This window comes from Phoca vitulina, unplaced genomic scaffold, assembly GCF_004348235.1.
Source record: "Phoca vitulina isolate PV1807 unplaced genomic scaffold, GSC_HSeal_1.0 scaffold65, whole genome shotgun sequence".
NCBI classification, from domain to species: domain Eukaryota; kingdom Metazoa; phylum Chordata; class Mammalia; order Carnivora; family Phocidae; genus Phoca; species Phoca vitulina.
The window spans coordinates 7,356,763-7,383,191 of NW_022589768.1; the positions used below are offsets into that span (position 1 = coordinate 7,356,763).

The 26,429-nt window shown below is 48.3% G+C and overlaps 1 protein-coding gene across 6 annotated transcripts in view; it reads left to right on the forward strand.

Annotated features, from left to right (window-relative positions):
- NTRK3 (neurotrophic receptor tyrosine kinase 3) overlaps positions 1 to 26,429 on the forward strand; it is a 379,660-nt gene that overhangs the window by 217,684 nt on the left and 135,547 nt on the right. For all 6 annotated transcript variants that reach the window (XR_004297851.1, XM_032391894.1, XM_032391890.1 and 3 more), the window contains exon 13: positions 13,694 to 13,882. Coding sequence is in view for 5 of the 6 variants with exons in the window: in XM_032391894.1 (XP_032247785.1) it covers positions 13,694 to 13,882 (189 nt within the window). In the remaining variant the exon portion in view is untranslated. The remainder of the gene's footprint in view (positions 1 to 13,693; positions 13,883 to 26,429) is intronic.

The following is a 26,429-nucleotide window of genomic DNA, read 5'->3' on the forward strand; positions in this document are numbered from 1 at the left end:
CCATCTACCTCACTATCCCTTGGTGGGACATTTGGCTTGAGGATTTAATATCCTCAATGTATTACACTTAAGTATTTTATATATATTACCCATGGTAAAGAGTTTGTCTGGTGATATGGAGGAGTGAAATTATAGAGAAATGCAGACCAGTGAGTCTCCTTACACACCTGCTCAATGAACAACAAACTGGTATTGCTTCATGTGTGAGTTCACGTGTATTCTTGCTCAGGAGCACATCTGTGTGAACACACATGGGATCTCCAACATGTGTGTGATGGCCTGGTGGACACGTGCCTGTGATGTCATTGCTTTGCCCTCTGTGACTCAAGCGACTTCTCAGAGAGCATAGCTGTCTGAGTGCTGGCCTGGCCAGTGGAGCCCCTGCCCCGGGCTGGGGCAGGTGTGCAAACAGGAACAGGTACTACAGTCTATAAAACGTGCCATACAAGGGAAGAGATCACAGAGTTGATACGGTGTTATTTTGATTGATTTTGGTATTGTATTTATACTTTCACGTGCTGGAAATCAGTCGACCCTCTGCCCCCTCCTCTGTTCCTGCTGTAGCTCTGTTCAAATGAAATGCTTATATCACTTTTACGGCTTGTCTGTGAAGGGGATGAGTGAGCCAAGAGATTAATAGGGGCTGCTGAGGGCCTTGCCCAACTGCAGCCCAGGTGTGTGGGGAGAAGAGGCAGTGGCCAAGGTTCAAGGTGTCTTGGAGGTGATGGCCACCACATAAGCAGAGATAGTGTCATGGGGCAGGAGGGAAGGTGGGTCCTCTGGGGTGGGGCAAGGACTGTTTGCAGGGATGAAAGGTGATGGACCTAGAGTGTTTCCTGGGCGGGGTTCCTTCTCGGGCTGCCTTCCTCTCTCTCTTCTGCCCTGGCTCAGTGTCTCCCTTGTGCTGTTGTACTGCCCCGGGTGCACCTGTAACATGCTCCTTGCCACATGTGTCATCTCTCTTGGTTTATTGTGTGTCCTACCTGTAGACCTGGGGACCTTCATGACCGGGGATGTGTCTTCTCTCTCCCTAGTCTCTAGCTGACAGCCCAGCACACGAGGTTGAGTTTGCTGAGCGTGTGTGTGGGAAGGCCAATTAGGAAGGTGCAGCCTGAATCAGGAACTAAAATGTTAGGGTCACCTTTGAGGACTCTGGAATGGGCTTAGTGCTATAGTTGTTGGGAAGTTGCCCTTGGAAGGTTAAATGCCCATAGAGTGCATTCCCAGTTTATCCCAGAACCAGTTTTTTCATCATTCTTATAATGCGCTCTCATCCTAGGGTTGAGAGTGAGACAGGTGGGAGACTTGGGTTGTGGATTTAACTGTGTCCTGCAGAAAGATATCTTGAAGTCTTAACCCTTGATACCTGTGCATGTGATCTGATTTGGAAATAGGCTTCGCAGGTGTGATTATGACGTACATTAAGATGTGATACTAGAGTAGGGTGGGCTCTTAATCCAAGTTGACTGGTGGCCCTATAAAAATGAGAGACTCAGAGATAGACACACACACACACACACAGAGAAGAAGGCCATGTGACCAGGAAGCATGATGCATCTACAAGCCAGTGAGTGCCCAGGGGCTGCTGACCACCAACAGAAGCTAAGAAGAGGCAAAGAAGCATTCTGCTCAGAGTCTCAGAGGGAGCATGGCCATGCTGACACCTGGATCTCAGACTTCTTGCTTTCAGAACTGTCAGAGATTAAATTTCCATTGTTTCCAGCCACTGAGCCTGTGGTATTTTGTTACAGCAGCGAAAGGAACCTGATACACTTCGGGAGGCAGTGCCTACTGATACCTGGGATAACCCGTGGACAGCACCTATTTTCCGACTGCCTGCTGTATTAAAGGCATTTTACTAGGGCCTCAAAGAGCTTCAAAGATACACAGGATAGAGTTCTTGACCTTAGAGATTTATGATCTAGAAACTTCAGGACCAGCTGAGGAGCTTGAATTGGGATGAGCAAGGAGACCGATCAGTGTTAACCCCAGGACAATCTAACAATAGGACAAGTTCAAATGTAGTGGTCAAATATAGATATGGTTTTCTCATAATTTTCTAAGGACATGGTGTTTCTGATGAAAATGATAACACAGGCTAATAGCAAAACTAAGTTCCAACGTGAAATTTCATAGGACCGTTCTGTGACTCGTCCACAGAGATACCCTTGCCATGGATGCAGGGTGGAGGGCTACTGTTACAGGACTCTGAGAGCTGGATGTACAGTCCTGTTGGAGGCAACACTTGCCTTGACAGAGAGCTGGACCTGGTGATGGTCAGCCATGGTAGGTAGGTGCCAACCGCTGGTCCAGCGAGCAGTAGGTGAGAGACCACAGAAAGGCCGGGAGGCACACCTACAACAGCCCGTCACCTCTGAAAGGGCAGGGCCTCTGGTGGGACATGCATGGTGTGGGACCTTTAGATGATGTTGAACTCTGCCGAACTCTGCGGGTACCACCGTAGAACCCTGGTTTCTCATCTAGAGACTGCAGGGAAACCTGGGCATGTCTTGACAGCCCTGTTGTCCCTTCCAGGGATGGTGGCAAGAATCTGCATTCTGTGGGGCAGTTTTTTCTGGACATCCCTGGGGCTGACTTTGGCCTTGCACTGCCTTTCCTGAGGCACACTTTCCCTTTGTCTGGGTCTATCATGTGTGGTAGCCCTGTGGTTTAAAAGTCACCCCTTGTCAACTTCTAATCTTAGGTAAGGGAATCACAGCCAAACTCCGGAGATCCCCAAACACCTTCCACAGAGATCCATTTGGCGGGGTGTCCTCTTCTTACTGGCTTCTTACTGGGAAGCCCCCATCAGCCATGTCTACAGGGACTCAGAAATGCCATTTTGGGTCTTACTCCCAGATGGGGAACCACCTTTTACTTTTCTAGAGGAGGTAAGTTTGATATGAACTCAAAAGAGCACTGGATTGAGAGTCAGAAGAGCCGGGTTCAAGTCACAGCTCTCCCCTGATTCTGTGGTAGGTCAGTTTAACAACTCTGAGTCTCTGTTTCCTCATGTGTGAAAAGAGGGTGTAGCCCCTATCTTGAGGATCTCATTGGGTTGCTGTGGTGATTGAGTTCATGGAGAGGAAATAGCCTTGTCTGTGTCATACAGAAATGAGGGGTATCCATTGCTGTTAGATTATGGGTTTTAATGCACAAAATCATGGGATCCTCCCATCCTTTTTTTTTTTTAATTCAAGTATAATTGACACATAACATTGTGTTAGTTTCTGGTATACAATATAATGATTGGATATTTGTATACATTGTGAAATGATCACCATAAGAAGTCTAGTTAACATCTGTCATGGGTCTCCCATTCTACAAGGTTCTGTGATCTCATTACCCTCCCTACTTGAGGCTGCCAGGAGGCCTTATATCTTCCCAGTGAACATTTTCTAATAACGAGAGAAATATCTTCTTTGGCATAAGGTGATGGGCCAGGGTGAGTTGGGTGTGAACGCAGGATTCTCAGGCCTTAGGAATGAGTTTACAAGTCTCAGAATGGCCTGGAAGAAGTCATTGCCCTTTCATGGTTTCTCTCCATCTATAAATTTAGGCGGCATTTCAGCATCTTGGATTTAGGGGCATTGTAGTTCTGAAGTGTTTTCATTGTAGACCTTGCCGATTTGAGGCCATGTGATTACGTACCATGAGGCAGGCAGGGGAGTGATTAAGAACATGGACTCTGGAGTCTTACAGCTCCATCTAGAATCACGATGTTGTCACTCACTAGCTGCATGCCTTGAGCAGACTACCTCACTGCTCTGACTCTAGTTATGGGACCCACCTCACTGAGCCACTGTGGGCCCTGAATGAGATCATATGGACACAAAGCCCAGGCTGGTGCCTGGTGGTCAATAAATGCTCAACGGGCTTTAGCTGTTATTCTGGATAAAGAAGCTGGGTTTTCTACAGGTGACAATATGCTATAGCATCACTCCACATGTACTCTTATCCTGGGTAAGCTACTGCGTGCAAAGCAGTGTGTGAGGCCCATGCAGCTGTGGGAGGCCTTTCTTACTGGGAAGCCCCCATCAGCCATGTCTACAGGGCCTCAGTTTCTCCTGACTTTTCATCCACAGGTTAACCAAAGGTGTTTTAGATACTGAGTTTCCCACTTGTGAACTAGATAAAATCAGGGGCTTTTGGACTTTAGCTCCCATGAATTTGGCCTGTCATTCTCTTGTTCATGGTGTTGAAATAAGATGGCACAGATTATGCAGAACAGTTCTGTTAGTGAAAAAGTTGACGTGAGTGAGTGGGTGAAGGGTATGGAAACATCAGTGATCCAACATGGCAGCACCTAGTACAGCATGCTCACAAACTGCGATGTCTCCTTTCATTCGCTGGAAGTTCCCACTAGGTTGGGGGAAAAGCTATGCATAATTCTTTAGGGGAAAATATGTGCCTCCATTTTGGGGTGACGCTGACTAGCCCCAGTACAGTGGCTAAGGACGAACTGAGGAATGTTGAGCTTGAGCTGTAAGCTTTTTATGGGAACCAGTATTATGTATTCCACTTGTCTTACATGTGCAACTGGAAGGCAGTTACTTGCTTCCTCTTTGTGCCTGGGATGTCTGAAATACCATATGTATAAAGAGTCTTTGGAGAAAGCTGATGACATTCGCCTTCCCTCTCAGATGCATATTTTCTTATTCTCAGGCCCCTTGCTGCCTGCCATTCTTCTGCCTCTGCGCTCCTATGTAGGACTTGCCCCTTCCAGCTACAACCTGGTGCATAGGTTCTGGGTCTAAAGTTCCCGAAATGTCATGAGCTCCACTCCTAAATGAAGCCAGTTTTCCTACAGATGAGTCTCAAGGGAATAAAGATTGGGAGTGGGAAGGAGATTGTGCTTGATCCATTATAACTTGTCCCAGTGTCAGAAAAGCGATGCTAGAGGCTCAGGCAGCATGGCACCATGAAATGAGCCCAAACTATGAAGTCAGATAGACGTGGGTCTGTCTACCATTTATTAACTATGTGACCTTGGGCGAATGATGAAACCTTGGACTTCAGTCTCCTCAACTGCATTACTGGGATGGCAAGATCTACCCCCAGGGTTGTCGTGATGATTAACCGAGGTAAGGGAAGCCTCATGTTCAGAGCGCCAGTCCTGCCTTCCCTTCCCTTTCCTTAAATGTGTGTCCTTAGGCTGCTTGATCAGAGGCATCATTTTCAATCACCAAGTGATACCCCCAAGTATGGATGCTATGAGGCATGAACAGTGCCTTTGGTTCCCGTAAGAGGCCAGGAAGGAATTCAAGCCAGAGAATAGAGCTTATCTTTTGGGAAATGATTCAGGGAGGGGCACAGAGAAATGAGGGCATGGCATCTTGGGCAGCGTGCGGGTCCGCAAGCTTGGGGAGTCATGATGGCGACCTCAGTCTGGAAGCTGGAGGAGACAAAAAAGGGGAAGGGACCCCAGGAGCTGGCCCAGGAACAGACAGTTGGTGACTTGTCCCCAGGTATACTCTTGGGCACAGCCCATGTTCACTTGGCCTCTGTCCCACATCTGCCAATAAAAATTAAAGAAATTGATTTTCTTTTGTTTGCCTCTGAGGACTAGGCTCTTTTTATGAGACAGTAAATGGAATCCCTCTCTGAGCGTGGCTGGATTTTTAATTGTGTTTGTTGTGCTTTCACCTTATTCCATTTTATGAGTTCCTGCTCCCAGATTTGTTGATGCGAAGCTCTCACCCACCAGGGACTCATCAATATTTGGTTTTTATCAGTAGGAAAAGGTTGAGGTTTTTAAAAAATCATTTTCTTAATCCAAAGGTTGGCTTGTTTGCTTCATTCTGACACATTAAAAACATGAGACCTGTTCATAGTTGTTTTCTTTTACTTCCCAAGTCCGATCTGGGGTGGGGGGAGAGTCTCTCTCAACCGTGGAGGTCATGGTCTGGCTCTATGTGGAGCTAGATTAGATTAGATTAGATTAGAGCTCAATTTTGGGACAGAGAGGGAGGAGACATTTTAAATGAATTATATCATCGAGGATGAAAGATGCACCCTTTGTTTTGCATAGGACAATTTTGGAAAGATTTGTTGAAAACGGTGTGAAGGAAAACATTAAAGTAACCTTGTTCACTGTGGGAATGGTTTTACTGCTGTATTAGTCAGCACGAACTAGGTTATTCTGTGATAACAAACAGTACCCCTGTCAATCTCAATGATTTAAAACGACCAAACTGTATTTCTCACTTATGCCACAGATCCACCTGCTCTGTGTCGGCCTCACTCAGGGGCAGAAGTTGCCTGAGGCTCAGCCTCATACTTCCACAGTTACCAAGGCAGGGAAAAGAGAATGCAGCAGGTCACACACTGGATTTTAAAGCTTCCATGTGGAAGTGATGCAGACTGCTTCTGCTCACTTCTCATTAGCCAAGGAAAATGATGGGGCGCTGCTGTGTAACTTGAAGGGGTGCAGAAAACTGTCCTCCTAGTGATGCCTAGAAATGCTTGGTGAACAGCGGTCATAACAATCACAGTTCCTAAGAGGGTTTTCTGAATTGGTAGGTGAAATTGCCCCCTTCCTTGGAAGGAAGTACAAAGATAAATGAAGGAATGAAGAAATGGATGGATTCTGGCCCCAGGATTTTACGATTTAGCCATAACTTTGGCCTTGACTACCCAAAGTTATCTTTTATGGCTTGGTACTGCCTTGAAAATATTTGGTGATCTATTTCTAGATGCCTTGGTTCGGATGTCCTGACTTCTTTATATGGCCTCATGTATTTATACCAAGTTCTGCTTGTAAAAAATACTTCATGTCGGGGCACCTGGGTGGCTCAGTCAGTTAAGTGTCTGCCTTCAGCTCATATCATGATCTCCAAGTCCTGGGATCGAGCCCCATGTGAGTCTCCCTGCTCAGTGGGAAGTCTACTTCTCCCTCTCCCTCTGCCTCTCCACCCCACTCATGCTCTCTCTCTCTCAAATAAATAACATCTTTAAATAAATACTTCATGTTAGCAATAGTATTGAGAAAACGGGTAGTTGAGTGGGAAGAGTAAGAACTTTGGAGATGGACAAACATAGATTCATATATAGGCACCATTACCTCCTACCTAGGCAATTTTTGGAAAATGAATTAAACTTATTTGAGGATCAGTTTCCTAGTTGGTCAGATGGGAATAACAGTACATCTTGTGGGTCAAATGAAAAGAGAATAATTGTTATAGTTACATCCTTGGGACTCTGAGGCATTTCTTTGGAAATTAGAGATGAATCACGTCTATAAACTGGCTGAGCAAATGCCATTGTGTTGAACTAGTGGCTGGATTTTCTTGGGGATAAATTTCTGAGAATTGTTAATGCTTTGAAAGTTGGGGAGTTGGTGGATATTGGAGAAGTAATTCCAAAGAAGTGTTCCCCCTGGTGAAAGGGGCAGTGTTTATGTGTTGATGCGCTACCAGAGAGATGGCTGCTTTTCCCTCACTCATTTTGTGCAGTGTACAAATGCACTTCTCTTTGTCCACCAAGAACCCTGACTCACCAGAGGCTTCCACAGGACACCTGTCCTTGCAGACCTCATGGCAACTTGCATCCCCCAGATCCCCTGTGATGGGGCCTCCGCCCACCTGGTGGGTCAGAGCCTACTCTACTGCAGTGAAGTCCCATCTCCCGTTTTCATCAGAGACCTTTGCTTTCTGGGGGCACCTGACCCCACATTGGAATCAACCGCTTACGAAAATCTAAGCTATTCCATTTCAGCCCCCTACTTTTTCGCATTGAAGGAGCAGAGAGGGAAAGAGAAGAGACTCTTTAAAGACAGTTTGGACCATTCTGCTGGGCAAGACACCTGCTGGGGCCCTCAGGCTTTCTCTAATTATCCAGTGGTTCAATTATGGTATGGTTAGAAGAGCAAAACCCACTCTACGTCTGAAAGAAAAAAAAAAGGCACTGATTTGGGAAGAGAATCATGTGATGGGGATGTCTGAGCCGACCTAGATTCCCTCCTGGTTCTCTCTCAAAAGCTTGAACTGACCAGCAAGCCTTGCAAAGGCTTGTGTCTTTTCCTTTTTGTTTATTAGTGCTACATAACAAAATAATGTGTCCTGGATTAGGATTAGGAATGGATTAGAGACAGCAGAGAGGCCCGTCACAGGTACTAGACAGTGTGTGTGTGTGTGCGTGTGTGTGTGTGTGTGTGTTGGGACTGTCGGAAGACAGCAAATTTGACTCCACCTGCCTTAGGCCTTGGTGGCTTCAGGAAAATAGAGAAGCTTCCCGGACAGATGAAATGTCTCCCACGTTATTCGTTCTTCTTTGTAGCTTAATAAATTCTTCTCTGTGGTTATTAAGGTGAGAAGAAATGCCTCTTCCTCACAGGGGCCCCAAGTCTGTGGGTTCTCCCCTGAGACCTGAGACCTGGCCGGAGCCAGAAGGATAAATTGGTTCCTAGGGTGAATGCGGGTTCCCCTGTCAGTGGATCTCAACCCAGGGCAGTACTGTCACCCCAGGGTGTGTTTGCAAATATGTTGTATGCTGGGTGGGGAGACTGGCTTTTTTAACATTTATTTAAAAATATATTTTTTTATTAGACTTTATTTTACTGAGCAGTTTTGGTTCACAGCAAAATTGGGTGGAAGGTACAGAGTTCCCTTATATCTCCCCGCCCCCTCTCCCCCCACATACCTAGCCTCCCTCATCATCAGTGGTACATTTGTTACAACTGAGGAACCCGAGACTGCCTTTGAACGCCCAGGTCCAGAGAGGCCACATACCCTGCCATACCCAGAGCAGCCCTGTCCCCAGAGGACTTGTCTCACCCCAGCGCTGGCCACAGCCCTGCTGGGGACCCTGCAGATGGGCAGGAGCGAGCTGCAAGGGTCTCCTCATAGGTTCTTTGAAGTGAGGGGTCTCTGCACTCTTTATGGCTTTTATTTTAAAGGATGTGGTTCATGGAAGAGTGGAGGTGAGTAGGAGGGCTTCAGGGACCGGACAGCAGTCTGACAGCACTGTGCTCTTTTTGATGTGGATGTAGCTGAATGCAAGCGTTCTGCAGCTCTAGGATGCAGAGCTCATGATGAATTATCTGTAATCTATCTGCATGAGTCTAATGAGGTGATTCACTCTTGTCCCTATTCTCGAGGATCAAGAGCAACCTCTTTAAAAAGGGTCTCAGGGACCTGCAATTTAAAGCAGCTGCTCATGAGGAGGATAATGTGCCAGAATTGACCAAGTGTCCCTTTGAACACATGCTCTCCCCCTCATGGTCTGCACTTTCCGGGAGGCAGTGCTGCGTCACTGTTATGTGCTTAGACTCTGGGGCAGACCAGGTTTGTAGCCCAGTGAGCATCCACCACTTTGCATCCCACTTTGTGCTGTGTGTCCTTGGGCAGGTCACTGCTCAGTGCCTCAGTGCTTCCATCTGTAAAATGGGGAGAATAAAGGCACCAACCTCATAGAGGCATTATAAAGTTAAAGACATTGCATTTACAGAGCCTGTTGCATAGAAAGTGCTCAATAAAAATGGCGACAATGGTGAGATCTCCAGTTGACTCCTCAACACGCTATAGCTGAATGTTTTCCTCCCACCAGTCCTCTCTGGGACCTGCTCTCACTAAGGCTACCTTCTCATTGACAGATACAGTGGCCTATTTTCATTCTTCATTCTACTTGGCCTTGATAGAGTATGCTCTTGACCTTCTAGGTATTCTCCTTCTTGACTTCTAAGTCAATGTCGTTTTCTGATTCTCTTCTGCTTTTCTGGCCATTTCTTCTCATGTTCCTTTCCCTGCTGCCCTTCCTCTGCCCGCATTCTAAGTATTAGTTTTCCCAGGGCTTTGAAGTCTGCTTTATTCATTTATTTCTGTGAAGTCTTCCTGGGTGACCCTGTCCCTTCCTGTGGCTTGGGAGCCTGTAGCAGGACCCTTCTCCTCCCTGTGGCTCTTACCTGGTCTTCTCAGATCCTAGAATAATGTTGAGAAAGCACAGACTGTTTTAGATCACAGGCTTTGGAACTTTGTGTGGACCACTCACTGTCCATTGACTCCCTGAGACACAGATTCAAAGAAACAGCCTTTTGTAAAAGGCTCAAGTCCCATCGTTTCTGTCTTCTCCAAACTCCTCCTGATTCTGTGTCCTGCCGCCATGTTGCTATAACAACCCACATCCCATAATGCTGGGAACAGACCCGGGTGCAGGGGCCTTCTGTCGCTTGGAGCTGGATCTTACATTCCCTCTTTTCCCCGTTTGCCCCTTTGTTTTGCCAAAGCGTCCCCTCCTGCTGCTTCCTAGGAAGGGGGAGGTGAGTGTCTGCACGCCTGCAAGTACCTGTCTTCTGCCCTTGCAATGGGTGAATACACTTTTATTTATTTTTTTAAAGATTTTATTTATTTGGCAGAGAGAGAGAGAGAGAGAGCACAAGCAGGAGGAGTGGCAGGCAAAGGGAGAAGCAGACTCCCTGTTGAGCAAGGAGCCCGACACGGGGCTAAATCCCAGGACCCTGGGATCATGACCTGAGCTGAAGGCAGACCCTTAACTGACTGAGCCACCCAGGCCATCCTGTGAATACACTTTTAGGGGTAGAATTCTAGGCTGAAAATTTGTCCATCAAAAATTTGAAGGAATTGGGGCACCCGTGTGGCTCAGTCAGTTGAGCATCCAAATCTTATTTCAGCTCAGGGCTTGATCTCAGGATCCTGGGATCAAGCCTCGTGTTGACCTCCTGCTCAGCAGGGAGTCTGCTGGAGATTCTCTCCCTCTGCTCTCCCCCTGCTCTCTGTTTCTCTCTCAAATAAATAAATAAATCTTAAAAAAAAATTTGAAGGGATTGCTCAGCATAGTCACAGTGGGTTGTTATGTTATGTTATGCATTGTCTTTCTGATTTCTGTTCCTTTTGAAATATGACCTATCCCTCCCTCCTACAAGCTCTTAGCATCTTCTCTTTATTCTCAGGGTTCTGGCATTTTATAACTTTGTGCCTTGATATATGTGTGTGTATGCATATGTGTGCGTGCGCGTGTGTGCGTGGGCAGATGCACACGTGCATGTATTAATTATGCTTGAAACTGAGTGGACAGGCCATTTGGAGAAATTTTTCCCTAATTTTTTATCCTCCCTTCCATCTTTTCTATTCTTTCTCCTTCCCTTTCTCCCTCTCCCTACCCTGCCACCTTTCTTCTAGTCAGATATTGAATCTCTGGATTGAGTCTTTAATTTTCTTCTCTTTTCTTTCCTATTTATTGTTAAATTTCCTCTTTCTGTTTTGTTTGACTTTCTGAAAAATTTCCTTGGCTTTATCTTCCACTCCTCTTTGGCTTTTGAATTCTGATGGTCATAATTCTCAAGGACTCTTTCTGACCCTTGAATTGTTCACATTTTAAATATCTTTTTTTATGAATGTGATGTCTTCATTTGTCTCTCTGAGGATATTCGTGATTTAGAAAAAAAAAAGTCTTCTGCTCCTTGCAGTGCTCTGTTTCCTGCAGGTCCCTGATTATCTCTTTGTCTTGCCCTCTCTCTTTCATGTTGAAGCTTTGCTGAAATGTCTGAGGATCCTGGACTGTTCTCTCATATTTAGGAATTGAGTTCTAGAAAGCACTTTATGCACATAGGTCGGCCTCTTCAACTATTAGCCTTCACTATGGCATGATCACAGACTAAGCATGACTTCATTAAGAGACCGCCAAATGTCAACATCTAGGTACTTTTTTTTTTTTAAGATTTATTTATCTTTAAATAAGAGAGAGAGAGAGAGAGCAGGGGGAGGGCAGAGGGAGAGAGAGTATCTTAAGTAGACTCCCCACTGAGCGTGGAGCCCTATGCAAGGCTTGATCTCATGACCCTGAGATCATGACCTGAGCCAAAATCAACAGTCAGACGCTTAACCGACTGAGCCACCCAGGCACCCTAACATCTAGGTGTTTTTTTTGAGGCGTTCAGTTTCTGTAGAGAAGCATCCTCTGAATCTCCTTCAGCGGAGGAGACTGGGAGTAGGGTCAGTAAGAGGCATGGGTATTCCTGGTTTTTGTCTTCCAGGAGCAGCAAGAAGCCCTTCCCCTCAGCCTTTCCACTTAATTTTCTCCAGGAAGAAACCACTAGACTGGTGGGCTGGGGCCAAGGTCATAGCTTGGGTAATTTGTTCCAACCCCGAGCCCCGATCCAGCCTTCTGGGTTACCCTGTCCGTTCAAGTCCTGGGCAACCCAGCAGAACTGACTTTCTCTAAATATTCCCCCTGCAGCCCCTCTGTAAGCAAGCTTACATCATTTCACTTTTCATCTTCCAAAACGTTGAAATATCTTATTTCCTCTTGTCTCCCCTCTTCTTGCTCTTGGTTCACCAATATTTCTTTAAATTCTTTATATTTTAGAGGCATTTGGAGAGAGAGGAAGGAGAAAAACCCATGCCCGCTTTCAGTGTTTAATTGGAATCGTGACGAAGTTTCTCAGAGTTTACAAGGTGTTTTCAGGAACTGGCCTCTGTTTGCAGGGCGAGTGATTATCGCCACGCATTGCTCCTTTTCCACGGGGCCTCCAAAACCTGTCAGGCATTTGTCGTGGATTGGAATAAGCCTGTCTGGAATAATTCCATGGAGTGGAATTCAGGGTCCTCAGTTTGCGTTCACTAGTCTTCCTTTTAGTTCTGCTTCATTGGTGCTTCACCTTGCTCTTCGATGGGAAGTGTTCTCCCCATAAACTTGGGTAGGTGTGATGGACTTCTACAGCGGAAGTATTGTGCGAGCCGCAAAACCGAATCACAGAGGGCACTTTGTCTTGGGACCGTGTGTCTTGCAAAGCACCCATTTCAAATACCAGCTGTAAGAAGCCACAGTCACGGCTGATGCCCTTGACGTCGGTTTTATTTGTATGTTTGGGAGAATCGCCCCACCAGACAGAATCCTTGCTCTGCCCAGACTGTGACTTTGTCAGCTTGTGTTTGTAAATTGGAGTTGGGGTTGGTGAAGACGCGAACGATGTTCCTTGGGGTCACTGGGGCAGTGTGGATCTTTTGAGAGTGGGCAGCTGACCCAGTTGCAGGAAGGCTAACAGTGATGCAGCCGAATTCGTGTCACTTTGAAGGCTGGCTCAGGTTCTGGGCTTAGCTCCCTGTGGACTGGGAGAGGCCACAGCTGAGTCCAGCGAAAGCTGGATACATTCCTATAGGAATCTGAGGGCCACTCTGGAAAGGCTGATTAAGGCACCCCAAGGCCCTAATTAGAGGTTCTAGATCCTGGCTGTGCATGGGACTCACACGGGCGTACTTTAAATCCTGACGCCCAGGTGCATCCCCAGACCAACTGAATCAGAAACTGGGGTGGGACCCACCATTGATAGTTTCTAAAGCTTCTGAAGGGAGGAGGGACAAGGTGCAAATGACTGCTATATGTACATTTTTTTTTTATCCTGTTGTTGCTACATAAGAAAGAACTCATTTAAAATTTGCATTATTTTGAACTAATTTGGATTTGGGGGAAGTGAAGATAATTCATGGCAGAGTCATTTTGATACACTCTTTTGCAGCTGTTTCCATGGTGTGATGGGGTGGACGTTTCTCTCTCTCAAGAAGAACGAAGGGGTGGTTCTTTGAATGCAGACTCCAGAGCATTCAGGGAATACTCATCCAGTGGGTTTCACTCTTCTGGAACTGTGGTGGCAGAAACAGTGAGAGGATCTGTGGGCAGGGCTAGGCGCTGGCCAGGTGTGACTTCACTGATGTCCCTGTGTCTCTCTTGGTGTGCGCAGGGCCTGTGGCTGTCATCAGTGGTGAGGAGGACTCAGCCAGCCCGCTGCACCACATCAACCACGGCATCACCACGCCCTCATCGTTGGATGCCGGGCCGGACACGGTGGTCATCGGCATGACCCGCATCCCGGTCATTGAGAACCCCCAGTACTTCCGTCAGGGACACAACTGCCACAAGCCAGACACGTGTGAGTACTGGAGTAGAGCGTTGTCCCTTCTGGGCAGGGCGGGGGAGGGTGGCATGGCAATAGACCACGTAGCTGGGGTTCTGGAACCTTCTGAGGTGACCTACCACCTGCTAACCTCCCACTCTCTTAAGAGACCCTCCCTGTTTATCTCAAAACTTGAAAAATAGCCTAGGCAAGGGGTCTCCACTGGGGCAGAGCCCCCTGGACAGAGAGGGCTCAGGGTGGGGAGCAGCCCAGATGCAGGAGGCCAGCCCCACATGGAGAGGTGCTCCCAGGACGGCAGGGAGCACAGCTAAGGCTGGTCTTCTCTAGAGACCTGGCCCTGCATTTAGGAAATGTAACCTGACTCTGTCCAGACAATAGCCCCTGAGCTTACCAGACCCTCCACCCAAACCTCCAGGAGAAGGGAAGGGAACGAAGGGTGGTGAGTACCGTTTGAATGGAAACACCTCCCTAGCTGCCCCTCCAGTGCCCCGAAGTGCGCACTTTCTGAGAATCTCCTCACGGCCCCACTGCTAGGACACCTCACCTCCCTCTGCAGATGTCTCACTCAGAGCAGAGGATTCAGGGCACCGCTTTCCTCCTCGTTTCTTGCCTGCTCTTGGTTCCAGTCCCTCTCCTTGTATTTCTGCTGGGCTCCGCTAGGGCCTCTCCCCTCTTCCGGAGACTCTGTGGCTTGGACTTCCCATTCAGCAGGTGGTCCCTTTGCTGGTGTCCCAGCTTCTGTGTAGGCCTAGCAGCCCCAGCCCACACCCTTCCCTGCTCCTGCCCTCAAGAAATGGTCAGCTAGTTCAGGAGAGAGTACAGAGGCCCCTGGAGACTGAGAGCTGGAAGGGACGGGCTGGGCGAAGGCCTCATATTACGAACAGGAAAACTGAGATACTGGGAGGCTGTGAGTTCCTCTCCCCTGTCCCCTGGCTTCTGCCATTGGTTCTCTTCTTCTGTCTGCTGGTCCAGGGTTTCAGCCAAGGAAGAAGCCCCCTGGGTCTTTCTCTTGCTCTGGCTGAGCGCTCTGTACTCGGGCCACACCGTAGCTCACGGGCCTCTTGCTGCTCCCGCTGGTCCATCTTACAGCCGAGCGGGCATTCGGCTCTCGCACTAACCTTTGCTTCTGTTTTCCTGGCTCTGATTTTTAGTAAGAGGACTGACACAGTGGGAGGGACTGGGCTCGAGTCACAGTCATGTGCCTCCCCACCTTGGGTGTCCTTGCGTGTCCTTCAGAATTGGCCTTAGTATTTATCGGACACCCCCTGGTCAAAATAGCAGGGGACATAGTGCTAAGAACGTTCTGCTCTGGCTGAAGGCCTTGCCTCGGGTCAGGTTCATCTTGGACGGACGTGGGTGTGGCTGGAAGGAAAGCCTTTTTGTGATGGTAGCATGGGGTCCAGGCTTGGTCTAGAATTGGGGGTGCAGAGCTTTCTATAGCGATGCTGACATTTGAACAGAGACCTAGGCTTTGCTGTATTGAACATACAGTTGATTCTCATTATTCACAGTAGTTATGTTCCCATAAAGTCACCACAAACACTGAATTAGTGGATGCTGAGCCATTGCTCCTAAGGGACATAGAGGGTTAGGCTCCTGTGAATGTCTGGTCATAACATTTTTATCAACAAATCAATACATAACCTGTTTTATGTGTGCTTCTGTTGGAAGACACCTTATTTAATAGATATTGTTGGTTCATTAACATCAAACTCAGGGTCAGCAGCACAATGACTCAGGCCTGAACAGAGTTTATCTAACACACGAATCTTCTCGAACACACCTATTTGCTCCATAAGGCTCACCACAGCCTTCTTGCTCATAGGAATGCTAGAGAGCACTTCAGCACTATGCTTGAGGGGCCATTTTATTTTATTTTAATTTAAAAAAATTTTTTTAAAAAAGATTTTATTTATTTGACAGAGACAGAGAGAAAGAGAGAGAGCACAAGCAGGGGAGCGGCAGAGGGAGAGGGAAAAGCAGACTCTTGCTGAGCAGGGAGCCCGATGCGGGGCTCGATCCCAGGACTCTGGGATCATGACCTGAGCCAAAGGCAGACGCTTAACGACAGAGCCACCCAGGTGCCCCAAGCTTGGGGTCATTTTAAACAGTGAAATCACCCATAAAAGGCACAAATATGCAAAATTAAATGGTACCAAATAAATGATGAAAAGGACACTGGTTTATGTTATGAGAACTGAAACAAAAAGGCAGAGCATCATGTGGGAATGTGCCCATCGGGTGACCCCCATTTCTCACCACTCCTTTCATGTTTATGAATGACCACAAAAACGCCAGGAGTGTTGGTTTGGGGGTTACACATAAGTTTTAGTGAGGAGGCGAATTTGTAAATCCAGAATCCATGAATAATGAGGATGGACTATATGCCCTTTAGGGGAAGTTCTGAGCTCCTGGTGTAGAGTCTTTGGGTTGTGTCTGTGCTCACCTGAGTTCCTGATACCAGCTTCCCCATGGTTGTCAAATGGGGGTGAATCTTGCACGTGGGAAGGAAGTTTCCTCTGGGCCATCAGAATAAGTGTGAGCCCTGGAGAGAGCCATGGGATCTGAGTGTCCTTTAATGTCAGGATCCCCGCCCCAGCCAAGGAGCTATGGCCCTACAAAACCGAGTGGAGAAAAAACCTTCCTTCCTAATCCCTGGGCTTGTGATTCGGAGTGGACTTTTGAAGGATCCAGGTGGTAGGTCTGTGAGAACAAGAAGGGGTCGGTGGAGATGGAGGGGAAGTGGGTTTATTGATGAAGACCAGACAGAATAAGGGAATAAACAGTACATCATCCGAGGGGCATCACGAGCTAACTCCAGCTTGTTAGAACCCTCCAATATTAGGGAAGGTGTCCTTTCCAGGGAAGCAGGACGTTTTGTCCTGTCAGTAGACAGGGGATGGCTCCTAATTGTTTCCCGAAAACATCTATGGCAACCACAGACAGTGTGCACTGAGCGTCGTAACTGGGTCTGGCTCACCCCGCCTCTGTGAGTCCCTGGTTGACGCCCAGGCCCGGGAAAGGTGGCGCCGGCCCCGCCCCTCAGTGAGATTTACCAGCTAAGCCAGGCAGGTCTCTGATTACAAAGGCTTCATCAGTTGAGAGAAGTGATTCCAAGACACATCCCCGAGTGTGATGAGACACTATCATAAATAATTAAAGCCGCATGCACCGGGGCAGATAAGTAAGCGGCGAGTGGTCGTGACTCTGCAGTCAAGGCTGGGGTCACACCTTTGGGGTGATGGCAAGAAACAGGGGATTCAGGGAGCAGAAGTGCTCATAGTATGGCCCCCCCCGGGGGCTCTCCCGTCTGATTCCCTTCTGTATCCCATGTAAAAATGTGCAGCCTGGGAAGAAATGGCAGGCACGTCGTGCTACCTGGCTTGAGACAGCATTTCCCCAAGTCTCCCTGTGATGGATGTAGCACGAAAGCACTTTGCTTTCTTAAACATGTGTTTATCATAAATGTTGGGACCTTTCTGACCAGAGTGATTAGGACCCTGCTCCTTTCTCCGCCTTTCCCTCTATCTGTCTTCCATCTGATCCATAGCATTTTTCATAGCATGTCAGGGCTGCAAGGATATTTGGAGATCACCTCATTCCATCCCTTATCAGAGGCTTGCATGCATTCCCAATATGCACTCTGCACTTGGCATCAGCTTTATTCTCAACGTATTCAGCCTTTCCAGGGGTTCTGAAAGACCCGAATGAAAAAGCTCCTACTCGGGGATATGTATGGAATCTGATGCCTAATGAGGCCCCCTCATTGTTTACTGAAAGCTTCCTGGTTCTCAAAAATGTCAGGAAATGGATCCAGGCCTCCTCGTCACCCAGCCGATTTGGAGGCTAGGTCCTATAGAATGAGACACCATGGGGCTGGTCTAGAGGGGTCAGTGGGGAGAAGTTGGGAGGTGTTTTTGTAGCAACATGGCCTTTAGTTACCTTGGTCACCCATGTGACAGCCCTCAGCTGCAGTAGTCATGCATAGGCTGGGGCTGGGTCTCCGGCTGCCGTCTGAGGAGTCACACTCTGGCTCTTTCCCAGAAGCCGGAAGGGAAGGCGCTTTGGCTCTGCTTCAGGCCCCGGAGTTCTCGGTTCATCCCCTTTTCCAAAACGCATTCTCAAAAGACCGTTTGCCTCTTGGTTGAGAGAGAAGAGGCCATCTGGGGAGCTAACCTGTGTCCTCCCTCCCTCTCTTCCTCTGTCCGCAGGTCAGGGCACCTGCCTTATTCACAGGTTGTCTCTGTCTTGGTTGTCGCCTGCTCAGAGCCAGCCCTCCCCACCTCTCCACTCCTCTGATCTCTGCCCCTCCTGGTGGGCCTGTGCACAGGGACCTCTCCCCGCCCTGGCTGGCCCTGCCTCCCTCTCTCCCCCTGCAGAGAGTGCCTTGCGCTCACCCCTGAACCTCTTCCCTGCCCTGCAGCTCCATGTCTCTCTCCGCTCCCCCAGGAACCCTGACTTCACTGTCCTTGATCTTTGCAAAATTTGACCACGCTCCTCTTTGTCCTCATCTTTATCATCCGAGCCACTCTTGCTGAGCTGATTTTTCTCCCTTTCATCTGTTCAGTACATATTTATTGAGGGTTTGTGGGAAGCCTTCCTTTAGGCTTTGGAAACAATGGTGAACAGGACCCGCATGGCCCCTACCCTCAGGGACTTGTTGCCAACTACAGCTGATCTCCAAGACGCAAACGGCACCCCCTGCTCCCTGGGGACCGCTCACGGAGCCTTGTGTTTTCACCCTCCACCTTTCTGCTGGTGGCTCCCCGGCCCCTAGTGGCTTCTTTCCAGGACGCCGATCCCACGCCACCCACTGCTGCTTTTGTGTAATTCCTGCTTGAAAGGCCCATCTCCCCTCCTGGCTTGGCCCCCACACCCCTTTCTTCCTTTCCACACCCTATTCATCGTTCAGCATCTGGCTCATTTCCAACCTCTTCCTAGGCCCAGGCTATGGCAAAGGGACCTTCCCACCCGCCTCCCGGGAACCCCTGGCCTAGAGTAAATGCCTCACACCAGTCTCGAATGACTTTGAATCCAATCTTAGGTCATCCTGTCACTTCTCAAAAATGTGTGCTCTGTGTCCCAAACCTAACTTTGAATTTATTCCAAGAAGTAGCTCTTACATGTCATAATTCTCCATTTCTTATTGAAGATACAGCATGGGACTAGGGGCCAAGGAGATAGCAACCGGCGCTGTGTGTCAGATGACCCCTGGCGAGTGTATCTTCATGGCACGGGCTTTCTAGAGATGGCATGGACAGAGGGAAAGGTTGTTGCCCTGCCTCAGCACCCTCCTCTGGACCAAGCATGAGGCTGGCACCATGCATCTTTGTATTCAGGGCCCCTTGCACCCCCTCCCTGAGGAAGAGACTGCGGTTCCCATTCTACAGATCGAGGACTGAGGCCCCCTGAAGCTTAAGCTTGGAGAGTTGCCACTCCTGCCCTCCCACTTCTGTCACCCCCTGTCACCAGCTCCTGTCCGTGTGGTGCCTTCGTTAGAACCGAGGACATATTACGGTCAGCTGAAGTCCATGGTTCACAGTAGGGCTTGCTCTTGGGGTTGTGTGGTCGGTTCTCACAAGAGCAGTGTGGTGTCTCCATCACATGCCCTCCCTAATGTCGCACGGAACGGTCTCACTGCCCTTACAGACCCTCTGTGGCCCAGCCGGTCCTCTTCCCTCCCCCGCCCTTGGTGGCCACTGGTCTTTTTGCAGTCTCTTACAGCCCAGCCTTTCCCAGATGTCATATGGTTGGAATCCTACAGTAGGTGGACTTTTCCGATCAGCTTCTTTCACTTCGTAATGGGCATCTGAGCTTCTTCCAGGTGTTTTCGTGGCTTGATAGCTTATTGCTTCATACCACCGAGTAATGCTCTGTCGTATGGGTGTCCTGCAGTTTCTTTATCTGTTCTCCCATTGGAGGATGGCGTGAGCTTCTCAGGGCTGCTGTGACAAAGTACCCCAAACTGGGGGGCTTCAAACCATAGAAATGTATTGTCTTGCAGTTCAAGAGGCTAGAAGTCTAAGGCAAGGTGTCGGCGGGGGCCACGCTGCCTCTGAAACCTGGAGGGGAACCCTTCCTCACCCTTATTTAGCTGCTGGTGGCATTTCCAGTGTCCCTTGTCACCACACCACTCCAGTCCTCTGTCCTCCAACTGCACGTGGCTGCTGCCTTCTACGCACACCTGGCCTATTGGCTTAACACCAGCCCCCGAGCCCCTGCTCCAGTATGGCCTCATCTTGACTTAACTAATTACACATATAATGACTCTTTCCAAATAAGGTCACATTCTAAGGTACTGGGGATTAAGACTTCAACAGATCTCTTTTGGAGGCACACAGTCAACCCTCGGGCTTGTCAATGCACACCTGCCTTCTTAGTGGGCTTTCTGGAGTGTGTGTGTGTGTGTGTGTGTGCGCGCGTGCGCGCCATGTGTAAGCCTTCTCTTGTGCTCTAAACTATACCAGCAACCGATGACTGTGTAATTCTTACTAGATATCCACACAGATGAATAGTGAGCATACTTTGCTTCTCGCTTGTCACTGGTCAGAGGCCCATCAACCACGTTCGCTGCAAAACCAGCCCCTCGGTAGACTGACAGGACTGTTTGCCATGATGTCAACCCCAGCCCCTGGTGGGGGGCCTTCACCTTTCCAGCCACTGACTCCCTTTCTGTTCTGGTTTCCCTGAAGCCTTGCTAATGCCTTCTCTTTCCCCATGGGTCACTGTCACGCTGGCTGTACCCTTCCAGGCCTCCTGACTGGTTCTGCTTTTGGTTTGTTTGTTTTTTGGTCTATTGATCAAATGTTTATTTTTTTAATTTAAATTCAGTTAATTAACATATAGTATATTATTAGTTTCAGAGGTAGAGTTCAATGATTCATCAGTTGTATGTATGAGCATACCCAATGCTCATTACATCCCATGCCCTCCCTAATGTCCATCACCCAGTGACCCCATCCCCCACCCCCCTCCACTCCAGCCACCCTGTTTGTTTCCTTTGATTAAGAGTCTCTTAATCAAGAGTCTCTTAATCAAAGAATCTCCCTCTCTGCTTTCATCTCATTTTATTTTTCCCTCCCTTCTCTTATGATCCTCTGTTTTGTTTCTTAAATTTCACGTATGAGTGAGATCATATGATAATTGTCTTTCTCTGATTGACTTATTTTGCTTAGCATAATACCCTCTAGTTCCACCCATGTCATTGCAAATCGTTTCATTTTTTTTTTTTTTTTTTTTAGTGGCTGAGTAATATTCCATTGTATATCTATACCACATCTTCTTTATCCAGTCATCTGTCGATGGACATCTGGGCTCTTTCCATAGTTTGGCTATTGTGGACATTGCTGCTATAAACATTGGGGTGCAGGTGCCCCTTTGGATCCCTACATTTATATCTTATGGGTAAATACCTAGTAGTGCAGTTGCTGGGTCATATGGTAGTTCTATTTTCAACTTTTTGAGGAGCCTCCATACTGTTTTCCAGAGTGGCTGCACCAGCTTGCATTCCCACCAACAGTGTAGGAGGGTTCCCCTTTCTCCGCATGCTCACCAACATCTGTTGTTTCCTGACTTGCTAACTTTAGCCATTCTGACCATTGTGAGGTAATATCTCATTGTGGTTTTGATTTGTTATTTCCCTGATGCCGAGTGATGTTGAGCATTTTTTTCGTGTGTCTGTTGGCCATCTTTAAGTCTTCTTTGCAGAAATGTCTGTTCATGTCTTCTGCACATTTCTTGATTGGATTAGTTGTTCTTTGGATGTTGAGTTTGATAAGTTCTTTATAGATTTTGGATACTAGCCCTTTATCTGAGATGTCATTTGCAAATATCTTCTCCCATTCTGTCGTTGTCTTTTGGTTTTGTCGACTGTTTCCTTTGCTGTGCAAAAGCTTTTTATCTTGATGAAGTCCCAATAGTTCATTTTTGCCTTTGTTTCCCTTGCCTTTGGACACATGTCTAGCAAGAAGTGGTTCTATTTTCCACATGAATTTATATGCTTTGAACCATAGGTGTGCATTTAACTTTCAGTCCCTCCTTGTTGGTCACCTCATCATGCTGCTTCCCTAGATCTGTCACGCATCCTCCCTGGCTGATCTGGCAGCTCTGTTCTGGGGTCTTCTTCTTAGCCCCTTGCTCTCAGGAGGTGGTCTAAACCCATCTCTGTTGGTTCCCTCAAACTCGCTTCTTTCCTTCATTCCCTGGCCAGTCAGCACACATTCACTGATTTCTCACAAAGTGACAGGCACTCTGCAATGGGCCCTAGAGTGGAGTGGAGGACCCCCCCACTTCCTAACACCTCATTGTTTGGGGGTCCTAGCCTCATTCTCTTTCCCCAGTGCAATTGCTTGATGTATCCCCCTTACCTACCAGCCTACAAGACAAGGACTTCCACGCAGGTACCCAAAGCTGGAGCCGCTGGGTCTACGGACTGTGCCCCGTCCGCTGGAAGCCGTGGTTCCTTCAGCAGGAGTGAGCGAGTGGCTTGTCTCCTCCTCCTCTTCTGGGCCAGTCGGCCACGGAGCTTGCCTTTGCTGCAAGAGGAGCTGCAGAAGCTGGTTTCCCAGCTGTGTTGGGGAGCCCAGAGCCTGTGCATGTAATGCAGTATTAATAGCGCCTCGGCACGATATAGATTTCTGTCACCTTCTGTACTAACAAACATCGCTTAGTGCAGGGTAATGATGGGTGTTTATTCCCAGCCACTTAGCTCAGCGTAATGGACTTGCAGATGAAATATGGGAAATGGGCTCCTTTGTCTGGGAGGCTGGGGCCCCTCCTGTCAGGAGGAGCAGAGGCGGCAGCAACGGCAGCTGCCCCTGCAGAGGAAGGCTTTCTAGGTTTTTCTGTAGCAGAAGTTCTGATGATCTTGCCTAATGGTAGGAAGGGGATCTGGTTACAGGGCTGGACTGGGAGCCCCTCCTTGGGGAGTGGAGCTGAGAAGAGGAAGCTGGCATACCAGGGATTGCCATTTGCTTCCCGTGGCCGATTGAGGAGGCAGCCTTGGTTAGATGTGACACGGGGTTGGGGGGGGGGTCTGCGGCATCTCCTCCTTTATTCTGCTGAATGGATCTTGATGGGCCAACTACCTGTCCAACTGTAGATCAGATCTTGGTGAAGGTAATATTGACATTTTGCCTTCGCCTTTTTCACCAATGGGTTGTCTGCAGGCCTTGCTTGCTTTTTTTTTTTTTTAAAGATACATTTATTTATTTTAGAGAGAGAGAGGGCGAGCATGAGCAGGAGGGGCAGAGGGAGAGGGAGAGAGAATCTCAAGCAGACTCTGTGCTGAGCATGGAGTCCAACATGGGGCTCGATCCCAAGACCCTGAGATCACGACCTGAGCTGAAACCAAGTCAGGCACTTAACTGACAGCACCACCCAGGTGCCCCTCATAGAACATTTTAAGTGAACATAAGTTAGGATTGTTTCCCTCTGATTCCTCTTCAATCCTATTTTCAGATACAACTAGAATAAGCAGCAGATGCCTGAGGATCCTGCAATGCTAGGTTTGGTGAGCCCAAGGTTTCTGGAGGAGAGGATTGCTCAGGCACATTCCCACTTAACTTTTTTCTAGAAAGAGCTGGATGATGCCAGAGTAGGTTATCTTGGGAGTCAAGGCCGTGAAGTCCTGGGTCCACAAACTTGTCCTGAGGGTCTTAGCCCCGAGAGAGTAACCTCTGTTGGTCACTGACTCCCAAGACCCCCAGATCTAGGCATCATTTAAGCATGGCATTTTATCTGTGTTCTCTGTCCCAGGAAGAAAAAAAATCAAATGATGCCATTTCCCCTAAATTATCCGAATATGCTAGACATTCCTGAGCCCACACTTTGGAGCTGGAACCAAATAGTCCAGAGGGACAGACTCACCTCCATGTCCCTGAGCCAAGACAACCTGCCTTCCTATTGAATAGCATGACCTCATCTCTTCTATGGCTTCTGTGCCATAATCACATACTCAAAGTTAGTCGCTGCATGCAGTCATGCTAATTAAGTAATTAGGTATAATTGCGCTCACTGTAAATACACAGTAATTGGCTTAAAAAAAGTACTTGGGGGATAAGCATGTGCTTCAAGGTGGAGGAGGTGAAGAATAAGACCCCCAGCCTGGAGTAGCATCATTGCAATGCGGGCCCAGGGGAGGTTGCAGCCAACAGTGGAAAGTGAGGAGGATGGGGGGCGCATGTCCTTTGCTTCCCGCTCAGAGCCCTACAAGCAGAAGGACTGCTTGTCTCCTTGGAATGTCCTCAGACTTGTCTTCAAGGAGTGGGAGGATTAAGTCCTCTCTGGAGATCCTCTCCAGCTCAAGCCTTCCCAGAGATACCTTTCTCTCTTCTCCTCCAACTGGATTCTGGCATCCCTGTCTGCTTTGAGGTTTTTCTGGGTAATAATTCAGAACCAGCTGAGAAATACACATGGGGGCCAGAGAGGGATCAAAAGTCGGGCTTTATTGCCGGACTGGAGAAAATTGCTGGGACTTACAGCCACAATGGGCTTCTTGATGCCTCTGCCAAAGCTCGGACTCGGGAGGTGCACTCAGGAGTTGCACCTGCAGAGCAGATGTTCATCCAGTTGCACGGAGGGTCGTGGTCAGCCTCACCTTTTGCAAGTCAGGGAGCTCAGCCGCCCTCTGGAAAATGATGCAGGCAGGGAGACTCTCCCTTTTCTGCGTTAGCCCTGCTCAGAAGAGAAATAGGATGATGGACGATGGACCCTGGTCATCTCACCCATCAGATACCTCACTCACTTCTCAGAGGTAGGAGCCAGGGACACAGGTCGAGGGAAGGGCTGGGGTTACTTCCCGTGTCTCCAAGGAGATAAAAACTCCTCTTTTATGGGCAGAGGCTAAAAGGCAGGAAAGAAGAAAAAAAGAACCACCCTCCCATCCTTAGGGACAGCAGGGGGCTCTGTCATTAGTGGTGGTCCCTATTAGTATTCTCTTTCCAGAAGCCCTTTTCCAGGAGAAAATGGTCATCATTTCCATTTCCTCTGAATGAACATATGAGTCATAATCCTGACGGGAGATTGCCAAAGAGGCTGGAGGTTCTCTTTCCCATTGTGCTATATTCTTCATGGTCAGTAACTAAAAACCCAAGCGCTACCCATCTCTTAGCCAGAAGCCTGGAGTCCAAATGCCCTTCCACCTTCTCCCCAGCTGCCTTTAATGCTGTCTGCTTTGAAGGATGTGAATAGGCATTTCTCAGATACAATGTTCCGTGGTCAAGTAAGTTCAGGAAAACGTGAATTAAGTAAGTGTCTTACTGTGGGATTCTGAGAGCCTTCAAGGATAAAGGTCATTGCAACTTTGCAAGAGGGGCCTCGGCTCTGCAGCATTTCCCAGATTTATTGAGCCTCTGAGCCTGATTCTTGAGGTATACCTGTTTGCATCTTTGTGGACACAGATGTTCAGTGGATCACATTCTGGGCTCTTCTGGGGGCTTGGGGTTCTGTTTTTGCCTCCCCAGCAGATGTGGTAAGTCATCTGACAGAGTGCCCAGATGGGCCTGAACCTGTTTGGCATGTGCACTGTTACATTTCTTCCCAAGCCTCTGGGAGGGACAGGAAGTGGCTGCGTTCCATGGGAATGCCCAGAGTTGGGGTGGTGGCATTCTTTGGGATTTCTGGCAGAGAGCTAAGTGCCCTTCATTCAAATGGATCAGGGGTGTCTTTGTCTGTTGTTTTCTGCCTAGAAGCTCTTGCAGGTGCTTCTAGCACTTCCTAAACCCCCAGATCCGGAGATGCTGGTCATGGCCAAATTTTCATTGCATTCCTGCTTCCTGCAGTGAACTGTTTCCAAGCAGATTTGCCACTTAGGCTTGAAATCTCAGGGAGCTGTTCCTAAGGAGAAAGGCACAAAGATGCAGGATGCTGTCTCCCAAGCCACTGTTTCCAAACCATTGTGTGGAATGTCAAAGCATCTCTTTATTTCAAGAAAGGGTATATAATGCTCTTGGCATGGAGAGGGCCGGGACAAGGTCTCAGCCAGCCAGCTGAGTGTATGTGTGTTGGGGGTGGGGCGCTGGTCCTAGACCTTGGTCCCAGCCCACCAGCTCCCTCACTGCATGACTATGGGTGAGGCATCCATCCTCTCTACACTTGAGATAAGAAAATGTGGGCATCTTAGCTGATATTTTGTGAGATGCAGCGAGCGGCACAAGAATTTGGAAGTGCCCTGTCAGCTTGCCTAAGTGACACGTACATGATCATCCTTCCCTTGACAACAGTATTTTTACAACTGTTGTTATAATCCGCGATTCAAATATACTGTGGGGGGAAACCAGCTTGGTGGTGTCAAAAATAGAGGTTTTCAAAGCCTGATGATATTTCTCAAAAGGATAAGAATCCTTCCCTCCCATGACTTCTTTTCCCCAACTCTAAGAAATAGCATTTTATCACCCAGCTCCACAGCCCCAGAGACGCTCTTAGGAGTTAGGGCTGTAATGTGTTGGTTGTCAGGAAGTGATGGATGCAGATGAGCAACGGGCTCGGGCCAATTTCCTTTTGGGTTAATGAGACCGAAAAGCCGTGAACCCAACGCAGGCATGGCAGAGAGATTCATGGTGGG